Source organism: Centrocercus urophasianus, unplaced genomic scaffold (assembly GCF_019232065.1).
Source record: "Centrocercus urophasianus isolate 14NV4802_14NV808 unplaced genomic scaffold, USGS_Curo_1.0 seq_29, whole genome shotgun sequence".
Classification (NCBI taxonomy): domain Eukaryota; kingdom Metazoa; phylum Chordata; class Aves; order Galliformes; family Phasianidae; genus Centrocercus; species Centrocercus urophasianus.
Genome location: NW_024884855.1, coordinates 4,772,447 through 4,793,446, shown reverse-complemented (window position 1 = coordinate 4,793,446; position 21,000 = coordinate 4,772,447). Strand labels below are relative to the sequence as shown.

Sequence of the window (21,000 nt, the reverse complement as noted above, 5' to 3'; positions counted from 1 at the left end):
TAACAGCTGGTTTGCCTGCTTTCTCTCCCTGTTAGCTCCTAGTATCTGAGTTTGAAGTCTTACTGCTGGAAAAATGCCACCATTTATTCTTGATAGTTTAACAGTGTTTAAAATAGCTTCATAATGATAATGGAAATGTAAGTATGTATGAGATAGAATAGGAAGTGTTTTGATAACTTCAGAGAATGGGAAGTGTGATGCTTTAATCTCATTACTTCATAGAGTTTCTTTATAAATTCTGAGAATTTTGATCTTAATAGAAGTATGACACAATAACACACAATAGTACAGTAATATAATATTTATTGAAAATTGATAAGTAAAGGTGTCTATCAGATTTAAAGTGATATTGTTTAATAGTAAGAAATGTTACTATGTGATTAGTTATCATCTGGAAAAAAGTAAATGACATCAAAGAGTATTTAGGTAGGAAAAAAACCAGATTCTTTTTCTGTGGAGCTTACAGCTGGCTCTGTTCTTGTTTTGTACAAAATGTCCTTTTTAATATCCTGCTGTGACTTTGAAACTGCTCAGTAATTCATGAATACATTAGGTTGATATGGCTAGTGGGATGTTTACATTAGAGTACAGTTGTGTATCTTAATCGGAGCTGTCAGGAAAGACAAGAAGGAAGGGAGGGAACAGTTAAGATAAGCCACATCTCCACAGATAATTATGAGCTCTATCCTATCAGCTCAGGAAGAAGGTTTTGTAAAGGAACGTACAACCAAGACTGGGGGAGTCTCAGTCGTGTCCAGCCTGAAGAGTTGGATGGACCTGCAGACACCAGGAGGCATTTGTGAAAGAACTGGATTTCCTAGCTTACCTTATCTAAAATCCTTTCTCCTAAAGGCATCAATTTTGATTCTCTTACAGCCCACTTTCTAGCAGTCACTTTCTTACTTGTAATAGTAATAGAAGATGAATTTGTTATATTTCTGTGCTTAATTGGGAAAATTGCAGATTTATGTCCTGGAATACTTAAGACTGTCTTAAAAACACTCCCTTCTTAGGTAGGTATTCAAAACCTCTGGGTATGTTTTGGACCTTTTGCAGCCCAAGTATTAAATCAGCTATAGAAATACTACCTAAAAAGTTAAGGAAAAAGGAGAAATGATTATTTAAAAAAAAAAATCCTCCCCCAGCATGCTCATTGCTTTGAATGATGTTTACATACACAATGAGTATGTAACAATTCTTAGATTGTCCAGCAATTGATGCAGGGTACAGTTCCACCAGCAGATGTGCAAATAACAAATCAGAATTACTACCTGAATGTGTGCAAATAGTGCATTCTTTATGGCCTGTCAAGAGAAAAATATGCTTATGGTCCAGCTACTGCAGCAGAATATAAATGACAAATGTAACCCCGAGCAGGAAGCTTGAAATGTCTTACTAAAACATACCCAGTTTCTATATTAACAATACAAAGGTAAAAGCTAGTGTATCTCTTATTCAGTATGAAACTAATTATCTGTATTTTACATGTGATAAAATGTTTCCTTGTCACCAGCATGTAATTAACCTAAAGTAATCTTATGTATTTATTTACACACTGCAAGTAGATGTCTGTTTAATCTAGTAGATTCCAGTAGATTCAAGTAGATGCTGTAAGTAAGCAGCAAATTTAGCTTTTTTCACCTTGGATTTTGATTATAAAGCTGTTTTATTCCCAGAGGAAAAAATAAGTTGATTTCCAAGGCTGGATTTGATCAGTTCTTGATCAGAGGGTCTCCCAGGTGGTAGATGCTGTGTCCTGTGCTGGTTTGACTTTCTATCAGGATGTGAGGATGGTGGACTTTCAAACTGGATCTAAAGGAAAGAGATTGCTTTCTTTAGTGGTTGTTAAGAAACATTCTTCTGAGAGGCTAGAAGCAATAGCCCCGATACCATTCACAGATGGAATCTCAACTAATGAGAGAGGCTTTGTCTCGCTTTGCACTTATTTTCAGCTGGATGTGGTATTCCTCACTATCTTAGTGCAAATAACCTAAGTTTGTTCAAACATAAGTGAGAAGAGTGGTGTAACATGTAACCAAACCTACAGGAACTGGGGCTTTTGTTCCGCTAATATGATAAGAGATGATGGCCTTAAGTTGCACCGGAGAAGGTTGAGGTTGGATGTTAGGAAAAATCTCAGGAGCAGTGAGGCACTGGCACGGGCTGCACAGGGAGACGTGGTCGCCATCCCTGGAGGTGTTCAGGAACAGCAGGGATGTGACACTGAGGTCAGTGGCAGGGTGCAGATGGTTTGGGTTGGACTCGGCCATCTTAGAGGTCTTTTCCGACAGGAATGAATCAGTGATTTAAAGCCTGCAATGCGAACCCCGCTTTTTTCCCCTCAGCTCCTTCCCGCCTCAGCGCCTCGAGCTCCTGCTGCTCCGCGCGGGCGCACGCGGGTGTGAGGGCGGGGCGGGGCCACGCACGTGCGCGCCTGAGGGAGGCGGCGCGAGCCTCGGGGAGGGACCGCCACCTTTGTGGGAGCGGCGCGGATCGAAAGCCGCCATTCGCCGCTCTGCGGTTCGACAGCGGCGCCCCGCCCGCCCCGCGATCGGCGAGAGAAAGGGACGGAGCGGGTGCGCGCCGGGCCCCGGCGTGTCGCAGCGAAGCGGTCCGGCCGGGCCCCGCCGCCGCGGCGCCGCGTTCCGCCCCGAGGTGTGCGTGCGGGCCCCGGCGGGGCGCCGAGCTCGGCGGGCTGCGCGCCGCCGCCGCTGCCGTGGAGAGGGGAGGAGGCCGCGGGAGGGGGTGACTGCGCGCCCCGTCCCCCGATGAGACTGTGGCCGTGCTGGCTGGGCTGCTACACCCTGCTCCTGTGGGCGCTGAGGAGGAGGATGTGGGCCGGCCCCGCCAGGTACCTGCGGAGCCCTTTATCCAGGTCCCTCTACGCGAATATGATGGGCAGCCACGGCCCGCCGGGCGCCGGGGAAAACCACCAGGTACGGCCGAGCGGCCTCCGCTTGCCCTGCCCCGCCCTCCCCGCCCCTCCGCTCCCCCTCCTCGCGCCCGCCGGGCCCTGCAGGAGCGGGGCAGCGCCGCGGGAGGCGGCGGGCGGGGGCCGGGCGGCCCGAGGTACCGGGGCGGGGAGCGGCCCTGTGCCGGCCGAGGGGCCGCGGGCCCGAGTGAGACAAAGAGCGGCGGCGGCCGCGTCCTCCTAGCGAGAAAGTTGACGTGCGCTCCTCGGGTGAGAGGCGGCGGGCGGGGGGGGGGAAGGGCGGCCGGAGAAAGCCGTGTCGGCGTCCCGGGGCCGCGGCGGCGCGGCCAGGACTGCCGGCCTGCCTGAGCCGCCGTGCCGCTCGTCCCGCTGAGCGAACGCAGCCTGGGCGAAGTCTGCGCGGTGCGGTGGATGCGGTGGAGACAGTGGTGTGCCGTGACACAGCGGGCGCCGTGTCAGTGCCGGCGTGTCGTGAAGGAGGGACGTTCCTGTGGGTGCGAAAAGCGACAAAGCGCGCGGAGGCCTCGAGCGGCGGTAGGTGACAAAGTGGAGTTTGCAGGGTGACAGAACTGCAGTGAAAGGTCAGCGCTGTGTTTGGCGGCGCGGGCACGGCGAAGGGAGCCCGCGGGGGAGTCGGAGCCGCGCCGAGGCCGTTCGGTGGCTCTGAGGTGGGATTGCTTTTCAGATATGGTCGGGTCTGTGCTACGGTTTGCTGAAATGCTATCGAAAATCCGGCAGGAGTTCAGGAGGGCAGTAACTCGTGCAGAGCTGAAGGAAGGTATTTTATCTAAGTCATATGTGTATAGCTGAGGTAATGAAGAAGATGTGATGTAAGTACTCGAGGGTTGCTCGTACATGCTAGTTCTTCAGGCTGATCCGTTACTGGAGGGTTTTCCTGCTCTGAGTGGGCAGTGACAGCCGGAGCCCTGCTGCCAGTGAGCCCGGTGCTGGGGTGAGGGAGCTCAGCTGCGTTTGGGTCATTCAGTGGGTGGAATGACAGAAACTGAGGCTGGACTTACAGAAAGAACCTTTTTTGTGCTGAATGAAGAAAACTTGCAAATGTTTCCTGTTTAAAAACTGTACTGGAAAGATAAGTAGATCAAGAAAACATGCTGTGAAGGCAGTGGTGTCACTCACAGGTAGATTGTCAGCAGCCTCTGCTTCCACTTCACTGGATTTGGTTTTCAACTTTATTGTACTGATCATCTGGTAAGCTTAGTAAGACTTAGGGTTACAGACCTGGCATTATTCATGAGTTGGGGTTGCGTGTTGAGGGCCTTGGAACAGGGCCCCCTCAGCAGTTTCACCGATTTTGTTAGTTTTATGTAAGTTAGTTTAAAAATGTATGTTCTTGTTTTCTTTCAATATTAGGCAGTAGTAATTTTTATTATGTGACTTAAAACTTCAAATTTCTTTGATATGCTGTAGTTTTTCTACCATTGTTCTGTACCAGATTGATGTGCTTTCTGTTATGAAACTTGTGGCATTAAAAGAGCTGTTGAGGAATTGGGCATGGAGGAATACAAAAGCAAGTTCTATTTTGAGGAATTAGTTCCAGAATTAAGCTGTTTTTCACCACTTATTTTATTTGAATTTTGGATGGATTTTGTTTTTTTTCTCTGTAATTTGGAATAACTTCTAATACTCACAGGCATTATATAGTTATAAGTGTTTTAGCCAGTACTGTTATTTGCAAGTTTAACTGTGAAGGAATTGGGCATTGTTCACAGCCTTGTAAATTACAGAAATAACTCTTCTCACAGTTGTCACCATTGTTATGCCAATGGTTATATTAATATACATCAGTGTTCAGGAGTCTTAGGGACAGGAATTGTAGGGCAGTTGGTTTCTATGCTTGATCCTAAAACTGTCAGTAATAGAGGTCAGTGCAGAACCAAGGTGTGTGAGTTCAGGTACTGCAAATGGGCGTTCATACCTCCTAAGAATCAAAGTCTGTATTTCCCACAGCTTTGGTACTGGGATGCATTTCCTTCTCCATTGAAAATGGCAATGTGAGGAACTGCTCTGCACCTGCAGCAGCCTCAAATAACTGCTGGAGCTGACACTCATCCCAACCTGCTCTTCAGCTCCATGAAACTGTCCTCTCCTGCCATCTGCAGATGGATGGGCAAAGTATGCTGGCCTGAGTGCTTTTTCACTGTTTGCTATTTCTTTTTGGGAATCCCTAATCTGTGCTGCAGTGAGAAAAGACCCAAACTGGTAGATAGCAGTGCTGAGGATCCTTGTGCCAGGCTCTGCAATGCAGTGTGGGTTTTGGAGGAAAAGATGATGTGTGCTTGGAAGTACTGCTGAGTACTGCTGTCTGAAGCTTAGCCAGAGTGCAAGTAGTTCAGAATAGACTTAAGCTGGAGTATGTTTGCTCCTCTGCTGGAGGCTCTTGGAACACCTTGCTGCACTGATGCTGTTTGGTGGAGCCTCTGTTAATGAATCCAGCCCCACGGACCTGTTACAGCTGTCTGCTTCCCTCTGCTTGCCAGCACTGTTACTGTGGAGCAGCAGGATACTGAAAGGAGAGTCCTGTACCCCTATCATTTGTGTTACTGTAGTGACTGGAAGTTGCACTGTGCTGCTCAACACTGCAAACATGCAGTAACTGACTGTTCTCTGTCATACTGCAAACGTGAAGGGACCATGATGTATTTTTCATAGTGTGGCTCCAGACAGTGCTTTAGGTGAGAATCATTGTGAGGTTACCCCAGCTGGCCATGTGCTGCCCTTAGCATTGCACTTTTAGAAGTTTCTGATGAAAATCTACACACCTTTTTAGCATGCTTGTGACTTTTAATCTGCACCATAAACACAGGCAGACAGATTAGGAAACATTACTGTGAGGTTTAAGAGGGTGATAAGTTTGTATAGGACTGGTTGTTACCAGGTAACTCAGGTTGAAAGTAATCATGAGCCTATTTTTACTCAGGCTTTGTGTTCTGCAAATAAGAAGGTATAGAACTGTCTTTGAGCGGATACTGATGATTTCTTAGATGTGAGAACCTGATTATGTTATTAGTAGAGATAACGGGGGTAAGCTTTATTGACAAAATGGTTGTGAAAGGCTTGTGGACGTTCTTGCTGGCACTAGTAAGTGAAGTGTAGGCCAGTAGTGCAGAATGACAGATGAGCACCTCTTCAAAGTATTGATGGGATTCTCTATCTCTTCCTGGGAAAAATATTTCAAATGCACTTCCTGATATCTTTCCAGGGAATACAGTGACAAATTAGGAGCAGAGACAGAAAACAACCCTGCCCCACTTCATACTGTTCCATAGCGAAGTTGTTTTACAAAATTCTTTAAAGTACCATGTAGTGATGAGGATAAAATTTTAAGTGTTATTTATAGAGTCGTCTGTTCGCACTTGATTGCGGTTTGTATCTGAGTTAATTAATCCTGAAGCCTGTTTAAAAGTCTTGAGGGAAAGCTAAATTTTTGTATTTATAGAAACTGATAATAGCTCTCTTTGTTTTAATTTCTTTTTAACGATTCTATTTTTATATTGCTGAACTTTTTAATGATCCTTTGTCTCTTTCTCTAGTGGTATGTCTGCAACACAGAACAGTTGTCTGAATCCCTTCAGCCTATTTTTGTCCAGAGTTACCTTGACCAAGGAACGCAGATCTTCTTAAACAACAGCATTGAAAAATCAGGCTGGCTGTTTATCCAGCTCTATCACTCTTTTGTGTCCTCAATTTTTAGCCTTTTTATGTCTAGAACATCTATCAATGGGTAAGTGAAAAGTCAATCTTAGGTAAACTGCATACATTTCGGATGTAGGTTTTTCAGGTGTTCAGCCCTACTTGTCAGCTTTCCTTAAGGTTCTACGCTTTTCCCTTTGTCAGACTAACGTCTGCAAAGCCCTACTGTGCTCTTCCCCTAAACCTCTTAATTAAACAACACCATTTCCAGTATGAGCAAGGCAGAGGGACTGTTAGCAATTAGTCAGGAGAGAGGCAGAGTATTCTAATTGTATTTTGTAATCATTACTTAATTTTCTTCTGATTATCCTCTTAAATAAGAGAGTATTTTCTTTGTGCTAGATGATGTCCTCCTCTCTGCTTTTTTTCCCTTCTCCTTGCCCTTTATCTGCTGCCGTATCTGTAGCATTTCCCATTGTGGTTGTCCTCGTTGAAGGTGGCTGTGTCCAGTTAGTTCTGCATTGCAGCTAAGGCTTATGGACATACCTGATGCAAAATTAGGCAGATTTCTAAATGATGCTGAAGTTGCTGAGTGAAGTCTTGTAACACTTGCATGGAATGGGATTTTATCCTCTGTCTTATCTGTTAAAACTTAATTTCATCATGGTTTGTGTAGAAGCCATACATGAACAGGTAGCTTCTGGTGTGGTGCATTTGGCTGATGAACATCAGTGAGGTGGGAAAGGAGAATTTTGCAAAGCATCACTCTCCTGGTCACACTGCATTGATCTCTCTGTGATTGGCTGTGGGAGAGGTTAGCTGGTCGTGGCTGCTTTCATGTTTTAGCCCCAAGAAGTCAAAGTTTCTACTCACTCACTTCTCTTTTGCTCAGACGTGTGTAACAGCTTAGCACTTTTGACTCTACCAACAATGCATTTTGTTGCATTTGTCCCATTTCTCCACCATCCCCACATCTTTACATATTTAAGAACAGTCTGATTTGAGGACAGTAGCTGGCTACTAGGGCTAGGAAAATAATCTTTCTTTTCTAACCAGATGTCTCTGAGCTTCCTGTGGTGTTTTTAGTACTGGTGGGCTTATATAAAGGTTCCTTTGGTCTTCTCATGGTCTTTCTCTTGCATTTTTTTTTCCCCCAAAGGCTCTTCAGTGCTTTGAGTAACTCCTCATAGTGCTGTTCTGCATAATAACCATGAGCCAGTTAGACAGTGTAGACTGATATGTGTGCTGCAAAGGGATTCTGCATAGATAGGTTGTATTCTGTTTGATTTTTTTAATATATTTAATATCCTACTTCAGTTTCTTCTACATACCTGTACAGCCTGATGGTGTTTGTTTTTAATAGTCTCTCTAGACCTCTTATTTTTCAGATTTTTTATTTTTTCATCCTTTTTATCTGTTTACCTTTTTTCCTCTTAATCATAAGATTTCTGTTCATTTTCTTTCTTAAATTTAACCTCCTATCCAACATGAGTTTAAATAATATATATTTTTTACTACCTTTAATCTGTCATTGACCCTTTCTTTTTTCCTCTGCTTGTTCTCCTAACTCTTTCATCTTCTGAATTCTGCTATGGCAGCAGCGATCTGTCACTGTGTAGCCTTCAGTCAGTTCTGGGTGTGTGTGCCGTTGCCGTGATCCATAAAGAATCCAGATGTCACCTCTGCCCAATGCCTTAATGAGTCACCTATTTGCCGTTTGACAGCTGGTCGTGTTAAATGCAGGGTCTGCAGATAGCAGCAAAAGCTACTGTAACACACAGTTAAGAAGTCTTTTCTTTTGCCACTCCAGCAGTGTTATCCCCATGCTTTCTTTAAATCTCTTCCCTGCCATCCCTCCTAATTCCAAATCCTATTCCTTATTCTCTGTGCATGCTTCCGTCTGCAGTTGTTTTGCTGTCTCCTTTGCTCTGCCTTCTTTCTCCTTTTTAGGTAGGTGGGAGCGATTCAGATCTGCAAACGTGACAAATAAGGCTTAGTCTTTATCTTCCCCCTCCCTGCTTTTTTGTATGTGAGCATTTTCTTGCTCGGCAGCCTGCAAGCTCTTCTTTTCCTGATCAAATTCCTCCTGAAGTCTTAGCCACTAAAACTGCATGTAGCTGTGTTTGTGTGATCTCTGACGAGTAGGAGGCAAGTTGAACTGAATTTGTAAATTTCTCTGAGCAGTGACCTTATCTATTTGGTGTGACTGACTGCTGCCCAAGCACATTTTAAATTACTTCGTTGTCCTTCCTGCTCAAGCTTGTATGAAATTGAATGTTTCTCATCTTTACCTTGCAGGCTGCTGGGAAGGGGCTCAATGTTTGTGTTTTCCCCAGAACAATTTCAAAGACTGCTTAAAATAAATCCAGAATGGAAATCCCACAGACTTCTTGATTTAGGAGCTGGAGATGGAGAGGTTACTAAAGTCATGAGTCCTCACTTTGAAGAAATCTATGCCACTGAGTTGTCTGAAACTATGATCTGGCAGCTTCAGAAGAAAAAATACAGGTATTGTTCTGAATGCTCCCTACGTTGTTTATATCAGACATTACTGCAAAATAATCTTTGTAATATTTTATAAACATCCAGTATTTTCAGTCAATTTTTCTATTGTTTGATCTTTATGGAAAGGATTGAACTATACAAAAGCAAGAAAGCAAACACATCTCATGTTCCTTGTTAGCAGGGCTTTTGTTATGCAAATGTCCCCTGTTACCAGTTAAGACAAAATTGGCAGCACTGTTTTGAAGTCTGTTTTTTCATAGTTTGTATAAATTGCTTTAAATAAGACAATTAGACAAAATCTGGATACTGATGAATGAACAGTTCAAAATTGTGAGAGGAAGTGATGGACAGCAAAGCAAGGTTATAGACACAGATTATTCAGGTATCTGTACTTAATCATTTGAAGTTATGATTGTAGACTGCTTTATAAAGAATCTTTTATTATACTTAGCTCTCAGCATTAAGATTGATCAGTTCTTAGTAACAAAAACCTCATCACTGTCAGAAATTAGTTGTGCTCCGGTCACAATGGCTGGAAGTTCTTGTAGGCAGCAGATCTGGTCTGGTTGAATAATGGTTAGTATCCCTAAAGTTCAACATGAAGAATGAAGGAACTGTGGATTTCTACTCTATACCTGTCCAAAAGTGGACAGTTAATAGCAACTGGGTTTGCACACTGCTAAGTCAGGGTGGTTAAAATGCTGCAAACCATTAATCACATTTCAGCTTTGTTGTTACTTGAGAAGTACGTTCAGTTTTAATTTAGGACACCAGACTTTAATAATAATAGCTTGATGTTTATATGGCAGTATGAAGGTGTGGCTGAATATATAGGCATGCCAATCATTGAGTAGTTTTCTATTCCATAAGACTAGAATAAAGCAACTGCTTTTCCTCACTGCCTGGTTGGCTGACCTTTCTGTGCTACCAGCACAATAATTGGGAATTTTTGTCCTCGGTTGATTCCCTCTGAACGTGGTTCTTTATCTCTTTCTCTCTCTGTAGGGTGCTTGGTATAAATGAATGGCAGAACACGGGATTTCAGTATGATGTTATCAGCTGTTTGAATTTGCTGGATCGCTGTGATCAGCCACTGACTGTATTAAAAGATATTAGAAGTGTCCTGGAGCCAACTAGAGGCAGAGTCATTCTAGCATTAGTTCTGCCTTTTCATCCATATGTGGAAAACGGTAAGTACATGGATAGTAGCTATTTAGGCAACTACAAGCTTTTGTAGTTTGCAATATTCTGAATTAGACGTTTTTAAAATAACTGACATGTTTTTATTTGACTTACTTATAAATAACCTGTAGTGTGCTTGTTGAGAAGTATGAAATGATAGGTAAATAGGACACATGAGGTAAGAGCCGTTTTCTTAATTCCCCAGCATACATTGTTGGCACCAACAAAAAGCTCAGATATTGAAGTCACATATCCTGTTCTGCAGGTTGCCACACTTGAGCTGTGTTGGAGCAACATGGGAAAACTGATCTCTGATTAGGGCCCTCTGCTGCTGTCACATAGGTAACCCCAGTTGTCTCTAGCAACCGTTGAACAAATCCATCAGAACTGTCTGTAGTATTGAGTAGAGCAGCTTACCTCAAATTGTTTCAAGCGTTCCAGATGAACTACACCTAAAAGTTCCTAGGGAGATAATGTTTGCTGTCCAATATGAGCTCTTGGAGTAAAATACAGACCATGTACTAATGGGAAATACCAACCATTATTAGTAGTGTACTAATAACTGGAATAAGAAGTAAAATTTGTTGCTGACATTCCATTATTTCCTGTAGTTGCATTTTAAAGAAATGCATGAGAGTCATTTTGGATGAATTTTTCTCTGTGACTGCACATCAGAAGAGGCTAGAAGCTTCTTTAAGGTGCCTGTGTTTGTGGGGATTCAACTTGAGGCACGCTAAAGGAGGTTTGAGTTCTAAAGTCTGGTGTTCATCAGTCATTCTTTGGACGTTGGCTGTCTATGACTAGTAAGAATTGTCAGCAGAAGTATATGTGCTCCCAGAAAGTACAGAGCTAATAATGTTAGCATTTTGGAAATCATAAATCAAAACAAATCTATTTTTCTTTATGCCATTAACACTGGGGAAAGAAGGGGATTGAGACAGGCAAAAGAAAAAAAAAGTCTAAAAATAATGTAATTTGAAGAACTGCTTAAAGCATAGTATTTGAGCATGTAGTTTGGTAGGTGTTCTAAAAAGGAGTATGCCTTAAATGAGATAGGAGTTTGACTTATGCATCTGTATGATATCTTCAAGCAGATTGGGTTGCAGCTGTGTTCCTATAACGTAGGACTGTTTCACTTCCTCTCTTTAGAATCATAGGATCATAGAATTGTTCAGGTTGGAAAAGACCTTAAAGATCGTCGAGTCCAACCACAACCTAACCGTATTACCCTAACTAACAACCCTCCACTAAATCATTTCCCTGAGCAACTTAAAATTATTTTAAATTCCAGTAACAGCATTGTCTCACTAGACTTCCATGAATGTATTAGAAGCAGGAATCGAGGAGTGGTTTGTGTTTGTGTGCCTTCATAACTATTGTCATTGCGTTTTGCAATCACTGTTGCACCCAGTATCTACTCTTCTGCGTGTTGTTGGGTAACCACGGCAGACCACATGTAACTTCCTCACTCACCAGGAGGTAGATAAATTAAGGAAGAAAAAAAATACTCCAAGTCCATTTATAATCCATCATTATTTGCCTGCAGCATACTGGGAATAGAGTAGGATATTAAATTTGGAAATCCTGAGAGACTAGAAACCTGTTCTCTGGTTGCTGATCTTAGAGTGGATTTCAACTTTGAACGAGAACAGCTAAGATAGCCTGTAAACTGAAGGCAAACTTTGGTTTATTCTGGCAACTTGTAAATGATTAGTCAGAATTCTCAGCTAGTGCAGTAATGGTGTTTTGTGGCTGTCTGTGACCTGCAACATGTGACAGATTAACTTTAGTATGCCATTATCATTTCCAGCGTTCCAGTTGGTATATGACTGAAACTTCAAAACATCTTTACTTTGTTTACCTCAGTTGTGGATATGGGCCTATATAAACATTTCTGGACAGTGCAAGTTACTAAATGCACAAGTTATTGGCATTCCACGGAAGCTTTCCAACTTAAGATCTATTCAGCTATAGCCTAAAAAAACAGTGAAGAGCCATTCTGTGTTCATCACATACGAAAGATTTTAGATTCCAGTATTTTCATTGTTATTCTACAAGATGATACCTTAAATGTCACATGTGTACGTAAGCTTTATAATAAGAAAAAAAATTGTATGGATCTTGGATTGCTCCTTGTATCAGCTAATTTAAAAGTTTGGACCTGCTTGGGGAGATTTCTGAATTTTAAAGTGGGGAACGAATGGACAGGGATGGGTCAGGTAGGGATCAGTTTTGAGAGTTGGAGATATGAAACATATCTGGGTTACTACACTTAGTGTAGTTGGACAGCAGTTGCAGAAACTGACGATGCTAAGCCTGCCCAAAGAGAACAAAGCGAGGTAGAGTGAGAGGTAACATTTTTTTCTGTGCTGTTTCTGGAATTACAGTGACACCTAGAGTCTGAAGTTGCTAAGTCATAAATGCAGCTCTTTGCAGAAGTTTTATTTTCCACATGTAGAACAAGTAATGCACTTCCTGCTCACGTATATTGTCAAGTAAGCTGTATGAATCATATGGGATCATAACAAAACATGCTCTTGTGTGACTAGTCTAACTTAGTAATTTTGGTAGTATCCTATTGGGTGATTATAAAATGCTTTGTATTTCCTAATACAGACATTGCATTTGTATAAAGTCAGTTCTAAATAATAGACTAGAATGGTTTAAGTTTCTCCAAAATAAAAATGTTGAACTCACCACCAAAGTTCAGAAAAAAATCAACACTATCAGCCTGGGATTATGAAATGTTCTTGTTGAACACATTAGTTTTTATTTGATTGCTTCATAGGGATAAGAGGAAGGTGCATTTTTCATTTTCCTGAAGCATTTGGTATTAAGTAGATCTGGAAACACAGTGCTGTGCTAGGTGGGGCCTTTGTCTGATCTGTCAGTTCTCATCTCACTGAAATGAGAAGTAGCACTTCAGTCCTTGCTTCATTTAAATGACAGATGCAGTTGTTCCTGAGCAGGAGGTATGCCTGGCATCAGCAGGTCACTTCTCCAAGTGCTGATTTTGTACATTATCTGGTTTGTAACTTCTGTGCCCTTCTGTGTTCATGCCAGCATCTGTTGCGAGCAAAGGTTGGCACTCCGGATAATCCTGACTTTGGATGGTAGTGCTGGAGGAAAGGAGCTGTGTTGCTGGTGATTGATGTTCAAGTTGCTAGAGCAGCCTTTTCACAGTGACTGCCATCTTCCTTTCTTAGGTAGGCTAGGGGATGTTCCCATCCCAAATGAGCTTTAGCATGATAGTATGTGCATTTATGTTATATGTTGTGGGGTTTTTTTCCTGCTTGCCTACCTACAGAATACATCTGCTTTGCTGTTGAAGCTGCTGTAAGACTCAGTAGTTTTTCATCCGTCTGTCCACTATAACTACCACACCAATATGAATGAATACTGAACGTCACTGTGTAATGAGTTTATTTTGTTGCTGTTGATTCATGTACATCTTACACAAATGCACAATTCACATATAAGAAATGCATTGACATTCATGTAAAAATGTGTAGAATTAAATCTAAATTGAAAGGGGAAGTTTTTATGAAGCATTAGCAGTTCTCTTCTAAAAGATGAAGCCTTCTCCCGCTGTTTTTGTTCTTGTGGAATGGGAAGTAATGTGTAGCAGACATAATGTTGGTTTTGATGATCTCTTCAGCACTCTCAAAGAACACTGCCCTGTACACTTTGCTCCTTGCATTTTAAAGGAAAGTAAGTCTGTGACAAAGCTTCACTTCTTCATCAGCCCCTTCAGTTGCATCAAGCATATCCAACAAATTGGAAACGCAGCAGATACTCATCTGTTCTGATAAACAGTGTCATCCTCCAAATGATCCTAGGGAAAAATGTATAAGTGTTTACCTACTGATGCAAATGTTTTTGGCTTTTTTTTAAATGCAGAACTTCCTTTTAGAGGTAAATTCCACCCTTTACTGTTTCAGCAAACTCCTTCCCTCCCTGTTTATCAAGTCATTTATCTGGCTGTATGGTACCTACAGGTTTCTAAACGTTTCTTTTTCCTCTTGCCTTCTCTTATTCCTCAGAGAGCACAGAGGCATTAAAACATATCCTGTATTTTCACTGTGTTCATGTCTGACACTCAAACCAAGGATTAAGTCAGCAGGGACTTGAAGTCTTTAAAGGGATAATCACAGAGGAAATCAATTAGGGTGGTACAGAGGTAAAGTGAAAATGTTTAGAGGAGAAGTGCTTGACTTGCTGTTCTATTCCCTTTTTCTTTTGCATCACACCTCTGAAATAGCTCAGTGTAAGCTTAGAATAGGGAAGAATTTATAATGTTTCTCAAGAGAAGCTGATTTTTTTTTTTTTTTTTTTTGAAGGATCATTTGGAAGCCTTTTTTTTGCTTGCGAGTACATGTGGCTTCTGAAATTGCCTTCTGTATCTTTGATGACATGCAAAACTTTTTTGCTGTATTGCCATTCAAGACGTAGTGCTGGAAATTTGGAATGATGAAGTTGTGTAGCTTTATCCAGTGGTACTGACTGCTTAATTTAGGCTACATGTTGAATTGGGGGAAACATCTGTAAGAATGTTACAGAGGTGTTTTGAAACAATTTTCTTATGGTTCTGTCATTGAACCACCCTGGCCTGAGGGCACAAGAGGAACTACAAATGAAATGTTTTCAAGAATGAGCCCTAATGAATTTGTTTTATCAGAGTCCAGAACAACTTGCTGGAGCAACTTCTTGGCAGGATACAAGCCTACAGAGGCTTCATTGTTAAATGCACATGTATGTGCATGCATAGATACATATGTGTAAGTACATATTATATATATATAAAAAAACACAAAAGCTTGTGTATGTCTGTTTTTCCCACGTAGATAAAACTTACAGGCTGCTGGCAGTGCTCAGCATAACGCTGCTTTTGCAGTTCTTGGGCTATTGCTCGAAAAATTTTTCGGCCACTAGTGATTTTCTGTAAAGGATTTAAAACATGTTAGGTTAGTGCTACAGTTGAGTGCTACAGCTGGGAGAAGCATCTTTTGCTGCATTTTTATAGTTCTGATTATTTTCCCAGTGTATGTATTTGGGAAAGTTACTAAATAACGCTCTAGGAACTTACAGCAGCTCAGAGAGTTTAAATTAGATTAATACTACATCTCTTAACATATCTACCTTCTTTAATGGATATTTAAATAGCAAGTATGGCTTTTTATTACTCTCTAAAGTATAGGTAAAGCAGACGGTGATGACGTACACAGTTCTCTGTTCTCTGCCCTTCATTCCCACTTCTATTTAGCAGCTTTCGTTTTAACTGGAAGGAGAAGGAATAAAAAATGATTAAAACAAGGGGGTGATTTAGCAACAAGCGAAGTAGCACAATAATGAAGTGTTGCCTTATTATGGTGAGAATATATAAAAGTCAACTTAATAGATTTGCTTATGTGACGTTGAAAAAATCAAGGGTTTTCAAACACATACAGCCTTTTTTGGTTTCTGTAGTAGATGATGTAAATATTTTGTGTACAACAGAACCTGCCCGAAGCACGGCCAAGTTGTCAAAAGTAAGATAGCAGCTTTTCTCCTGGTGAAAAAGGCGATTGATTTTTTTCCCCTATAGTATTCAGGGAACAAAACAACAAGTTTCCTGTCTTTGGTTAGACAGCTGTCACTACAGCCAGGAGCCATGCTGTACCACAGACAGCTGTAAAGTCCATATTCACATGTCGTGCTCCTATGTGCATCAGTTTTACCAATGTCTGTGTTTGCACAATGGATGAACACAATTTCTTTATACAAGTCAAGTCAGTTTACTGGCTGTTAGCTCACAAATATGTTGGCATTGAATTTAAATTATTTTGCTTCTAATGGAAGCCAATCCAGAGAGTTAATGACTTGTAGTAATTTCTAGCTCTACTTTCTGTGTGTGCATTAATAAATAGTCTCCCACCTACTGATTAAAACACTCAGTATAATTTTAGCCTTTTTTTTTTTTTTTTTAATTTAAAGCATTTCATTTAAAAAAGAAAATGTGATTGCAGACAGATGTGTGCAACATATGAACTTCATTCAACCAACCACATTGCTATAACTACAGGTGTTATGGAAGCCGGGAATTTGTTCTCCTTGTGGAGGTGCTAGGACTGCTTAAAGTTCAGTCACAAAATCGGTTTGAGCCTACCTTGTGGGCTGCAAGGATTGTGAATGCAGTAATGCTGTATAGCAGCAGTAACGTTGAGATGATGATCATGGAGTTGAACTCTTCAGTGTTGTGCCTCTCTGCTTAGTTAGAAGTGAGAGTTAGAGTAACAAACAGTTTTTATGAGTCAAGTAATTTCCTTATAACTCTGCATATCAGCCCCCTTCCTCCGCAGAATTAAATTAATATAATTTAAAACTAATTTCCGATCTTAATTTCTTAGTACGATCACCTGCAAGGGCAGTGGAGACTTGTTATTTCTGATTATAAACACTTCCTTAGGGGATAGAGAATAAAACCCAGTATTCTGCTGTAATTAAAGAACATCTGAATAAAAGCATTTAGGCTTTTGTTTAGGAATAAAACTAGGCTGGGGAAGGAAGGATAGAGGGGAAAATAATAATCCTGCTAGCTTTCTTTTATTTAACCATGTAAGATTGAAGTGTAATGAATGAAGTCACATCATCTTTTAACTAGATGGCAAACATTGCAGAGGTATAGGACTAAAACTTTTGGCTCAAGCTGGCACTGTGAATCCCCAGTCCTGAAACCCTGTTCTCTGTTGGATGTATTTTCAATAAATGTCTAATGTGTTTCTCTACTTCTCACTTGCTACATCCTTTCTAGTAGCCATCCAAGTTTTGATGTAGGAGGGTGCACAGTATGGCTAGGTAGCAAATTTCTTCCTGTAGTGGAATTCTGGAGTCATTTGCATCATGTGACAGAACAGTCTAGTAAGCAAATGACACTGAGGTGCTTATTTGTAGAATCCCTCTGTAGCCTCACAATTAGTATTAAGTCATACTCCTCTGACGTTTTGGTTGGTATTTCTATCTTAAATGCTATTTTAAGCATCTAAATAGAGTATTTAGGAAAGAAAATGTACTTCTTTTGACCGCGCTTCTTTAGGAATGAATAATGAACTGACCTCTTTTTGTCAGTACTGTTCCATCTCCTGTTTGCTTAGAATGGGGTGAGCCTGAATCTGCAAATGCTATCCCACAGAAATAAAGAGCGCTGTCGTTTACAGTCAGGTTGTTGATTTGAAGCCAGTAGCTATTTTCTGATGATGTATGCACTTGGAACTTCTGGCGATTCGTGCATTCAGGAGTGCACAGATCCTCATGTCTGTTAGTAAAAAAGCGAAACCATAGAACTTGAGGCTGAGATGGGGAGCATCCATGGGCAGAGAAAGCACACGTTAGGAGCGCAGTGTGCGCTGAGTGTTCAGCTTCCTGGAACCTGGGCTGTGTTACAGTGACATGGCAGTTACCTGTAGCACCTGTTGAGAATAAACAGCCACGTGAGTGACAGTGAGATAGCAAAGCATCATTTAAAAGAAACAAAAGAGCTGCTTGTGGTTCATGCAGAGAGGTGGGTGGGAATGGAGAAAAATGCGTTTCAGGCTTTGAATGTTTAGGATGGGTAGATGGGGTGGGTGACTTACACATAGATACTCAGTGATGTATTTCACCAAGGGTTTCTCTTTCTTCTCCCACATCTGGGAGTCCAGTGAGACTGCCAAAAGGAGGCAGCAGAAATATCAGAAACTAAGACATTTAAAACTTAGCACTTTTGTAACATTGGGAAGAATTCTTAATAATTCCTAGGCATTATTCCACTTCGTTGCTCATATTGACTCTGGGTTTCTAGGGATAACAATATTGCTTGTTAGTTCTGGCATTTAAGAATATGCGTAGAGAAAACAGGAAGATTAATCAGGGAGAATTCTAATTAAGGAACTGAAATGTTAGGCTTAATATGACTGGTCTGGCAGATTTACTTTTGTTTTAAAGTTCAATAAAAACTTGAGACATTATTTAAATACTTTTAGTATATCTAATTTTATTCACATTGATTAATTATTTAAAAAATGGAATTGAGCTTAGGCAGTGAACATGAAAATAGCTTAGCAGCGTTCTCTCCTGTGCTCTAGAATGTAACAAATTAGAATAAATATAAATAGATGTCTGTCTTAATGAGTGTGCTGATACGCCATCTGTAAGGCTCTACTGTGTACAGTCAGCACAGTCCCTTCATCATTTCTCTCACTGAATGTTTTATGGACCAGATTCAAGCAGATTTGGTGTCTGGAATGAAATGAAATTCAAATCGACATCAGAGCCACTCCATAGCAGCTGCAGCAGTCTGAACACTGCAGTGGTGTAAGTCGTCAGTTACATTCTGCGTGGTGAAGAATGCTGTGCTCCAGCAGTTATCATCTCCTTTTACAGCTCGCTTTTGTGCTCTGGCCTTACAGGGCAGAACTCCATAGTTTCAGTAGCCAGGCTGCCTAAACCCTCCTCCCAAACAAACACAGTGGCTCTGAAGCCATGCTGCTGCTGCTGGAGCATTCCTTGCAGGGGAGTACAGTAGGATTTGACTCAAAAAATCATAGATTACAGAAGCATTTCAGATTTTGAAAGAAAAGATACTTGTAAAGAGTTATTTGTTTTGGAAGTTGCATGAATATAGAAGAAATCAACTCTTAGCAGAGCATTTTACTATACTTCCAGCTACGTTGCAGATCATAGCCACAACATTTTTAATCCTATATATTCAATTACATGAGAAGGTAGAAAGAAGCTTAGAAAAAAAGAAGTCTTACCAATACTGTACAGAATCCAGTCGAGTGCCAGCACCAGCAATTTTTGGAATTTGTTGACAGATGCCATTTCTTGTATCTTTCTGAAAAGTATTCTGCTCGAAGGAAGAGGAACTTAGGAAATAGCTGGAGTTGCAGAACACTCTGAGTCACGAGATTTCGAACTTCCTGTTTAGAAGGGGCTTTACTGTTGCGTTTAGCAAACATGCTAAATGTACAGCACACACCAGAAAATGTTTCCACATTACTTTGAAAGTGAGTGAACGCTTCTGAACGTCAAACTGAGAGTTCTGCCTGTAGTACTTCAGATTTATTCATTGTATAAAGCAAGTAAAATATTTTTCAGCGTAATACATGCATTCAGTTTCTTATTTTTATGTGACCTTAAACTGTCTTTGTTACGTCAGCTTCTAAGTGTCCATTCCACAACAAATTCTGTCGCCATTCCTTATCTAACCAGCAAAATAGTTTACCACTGAAAACTGCTCAGCAAATCATGATTTTTCAACTTGCTATCTCTATGTATGTAATTACTTGATGGTAATTTTTTGGCCAAACTGTAGGCATAAAGAAAAAAATACAGTGCTGGAAAAGATCTTTGTTAAATTGTCCGTCTGTCCATGGCTGCTGAACACCAGTCTCAGTGATGGAGAGTCCTTTTCAGTTTTAGTTTTGGAGCTGCTTGTTCTTCTGAAAAACCTTGAATTGATCTATGGCTTGTCAACCTTGTATTTGAATGAATGGATTGCAGTCTATGCAGTGTAATTTCTGAAAGAAAACACAACACACCATTAAGTTTACTTTATAATTGAAACAAAACTTGTTTTCTTTTCTCAGTAGGTGGCAAGTGGGAAAAGCCCTCAGAAGTTTTGGAAATCAAAGGGCATACTTGGGAGGAACAGGTTAATAGCCTGCCAGAAGTGTTCGGTAAAGCTGGTTTTGCCATAGAGGCTTTCACCAGACTGCCATACCTATGTGAAGGTGATATGTATAATGACTACTATGTACTAGATGATGCTGTCTTTGTCCTGAAGCCCGTGTAAGCCTACATGAAGTAAATCTCCAGAATCAAAGCCAAGAAGCAGCCTCTGAAAGAGAGATTTGATCTACGGTTCTGTGAAGGGAGGGAATCTGTGGGATTGCCATGATAACTAAGTACTATGTAAGAATTTTAATGGCCAAAATACTAATGTATTTCTTTGTAGTGTGATTAGGAAAATTTTGTTTTTAATTTTTAAATGGAGACTTCGGATGAGAATTTCTTTTTTTATCAGCTCTTAAACCAACAATGCATTCTGCAGCCCAGCAGTAACAGGGGATATTTTTTAAATTCTTACCTGCAACAGGGATCAGATCCAAACAGAAGCAATAGTTCTAGTGAGGAATCTGATACAACACAAATTGTTGTTCAAGAAATCACTTGACATCTGGCAATAAAGTTATCCATTTATTTCAAACCTTGCTGATTATAAACTGTTTAAATGGATATTCTTCCATGCTAAGTTACTTTCTCACTTACTGTCATTCTTCACGTTTTTATTCATGCTAATAAACTTTTTTGAGATGACTTTTTGCATTAACTTTTGTGTTCGTTTTTGTAACCATAGTCATGCTTGTTCACAGCAGCAGCTTTTTGCGTTGAGAATTGAGCTCGCAGTGGCAACACAACCTTGAGTTCATTAAAACAGTATTTAAGTATTGCTTAAAGGGATAACAGTCCACAAAAAACTGTATCACTTTTGGTTGGGTTTCTTTCATGTTCTTCGCAGTGCCTCATAAATACTCATTGCTTTTGCATATGCCATTTTCCAGCTAAAGAGGTTGTGGTAGAGCTTGCCAGAACTACACTTTAAACTGATGGATTTGATAATAAACTTTCAAAGTGAATTGTTCCCATAAGTTTAAAGAATTTGCAGGCACTTTCTTGCAGGCGTTTTCTAAGTCAAACTGCCTCTGAGCCTT

At 40.9% G+C, this 21,000-nt stretch overlaps 2 protein-coding genes across 5 annotated transcripts; one reads left to right on the top strand and one right to left on the bottom strand.

The window, feature by feature from the left end:
* Positions 1 to 2,734: 2,734 nt before the first annotated feature.
* METTL9 (methyltransferase like 9) lies at positions 2,735 to 20,605 on the top strand. 4 transcript variants are annotated; one of them, XM_042827731.1, is made up of 5 exons: positions 2,735 to 2,936; positions 6,484 to 6,674; positions 8,882 to 9,091; positions 10,094 to 10,278; positions 19,879 to 20,605. In XM_042827731.1, exons 1-5 carry the CDS (start codon positions 2,769 to 2,771, stop codon positions 20,079 to 20,081), a joined length of 957 nt encoding a protein of 318 aa, XP_042683665.1. In that variant the 5' UTR covers positions 2,735 to 2,768; the 3' UTR covers positions 20,082 to 20,605. The 4 variants fall into 4 exon arrangements, with proteins under 4 accessions (XP_042683665.1, XP_042683664.1, XP_042683666.1 ...); XM_042827730.1 differs by having other exon boundaries at positions 2,738 to 2,936; positions 19,876 to 20,605; XM_042827732.1 differs by lacking the exon at positions 2,735 to 2,936 and adding an exon at positions 3,281 to 3,466 and having other exon boundaries at positions 19,876 to 20,605.
* Positions 13,677 to 19,177, bottom strand: IGSF6 (immunoglobulin superfamily member 6). The gene is made up of 6 exons (XM_042827734.1): positions 19,042 to 19,177; positions 17,362 to 17,715; positions 16,416 to 16,513; positions 15,492 to 15,548; positions 15,126 to 15,209; positions 13,677 to 14,105 (listed from the first exon to the last, which is right to left on the bottom strand). The coding sequence occupies exons 1-6, from the start codon at positions 19,106 to 19,108 to the stop codon at positions 14,067 to 14,069; spliced, it is 699 nt and encodes a 232-aa protein (XP_042683668.1). The 5' UTR covers positions 19,109 to 19,177; the 3' UTR covers positions 13,677 to 14,066.
* Positions 20,606 to 21,000: the final 395 nt, after the last annotated feature.

Excerpts from the sequence above, each read along its gene's own strand:
- IGSF6 (XM_042827734.1), bottom strand. The coding sequence starts at position 19,108 with ATGGCATCTGTCAACAAATTCCAAAAATTGCTGGTGCTGGCACTCGAC. Across the intron at positions 17,716-19,041 it reads CTGGATTCTGTACAGTATTG|GTGCTACAGGTAACTGCCAT; the intron begins GTAAGACTTCTT and ends TATTCTCAACAG. Across the intron at positions 16,514-17,361 it reads AACAGTACTGACAAAAAGAG|AGAGGCACAACACTGAAGAG; the intron begins GTCAGTTCATTA and ends CTAACTAAGCAG.
- METTL9 (XM_042827730.1), top strand. The coding sequence starts at position 2,769 with ATGAGACTGTGGCCGTGCTGGCTGGGCTGCTACACCCTGCTCCTGTGG. Across the intron at positions 6,675-8,881 it reads TCTAGAACATCTATCAATGG|GCTGCTGGGAAGGGGCTCAA; the intron begins GTAAGTGAAAAG and ends TTTACCTTGCAG. Across the intron at positions 10,279-19,875 it reads TCATCCATATGTGGAAAACG|TAGGTGGCAAGTGGGAAAAG; the intron begins GTAAGTACATGG and ends TTCTTTTCTCAG.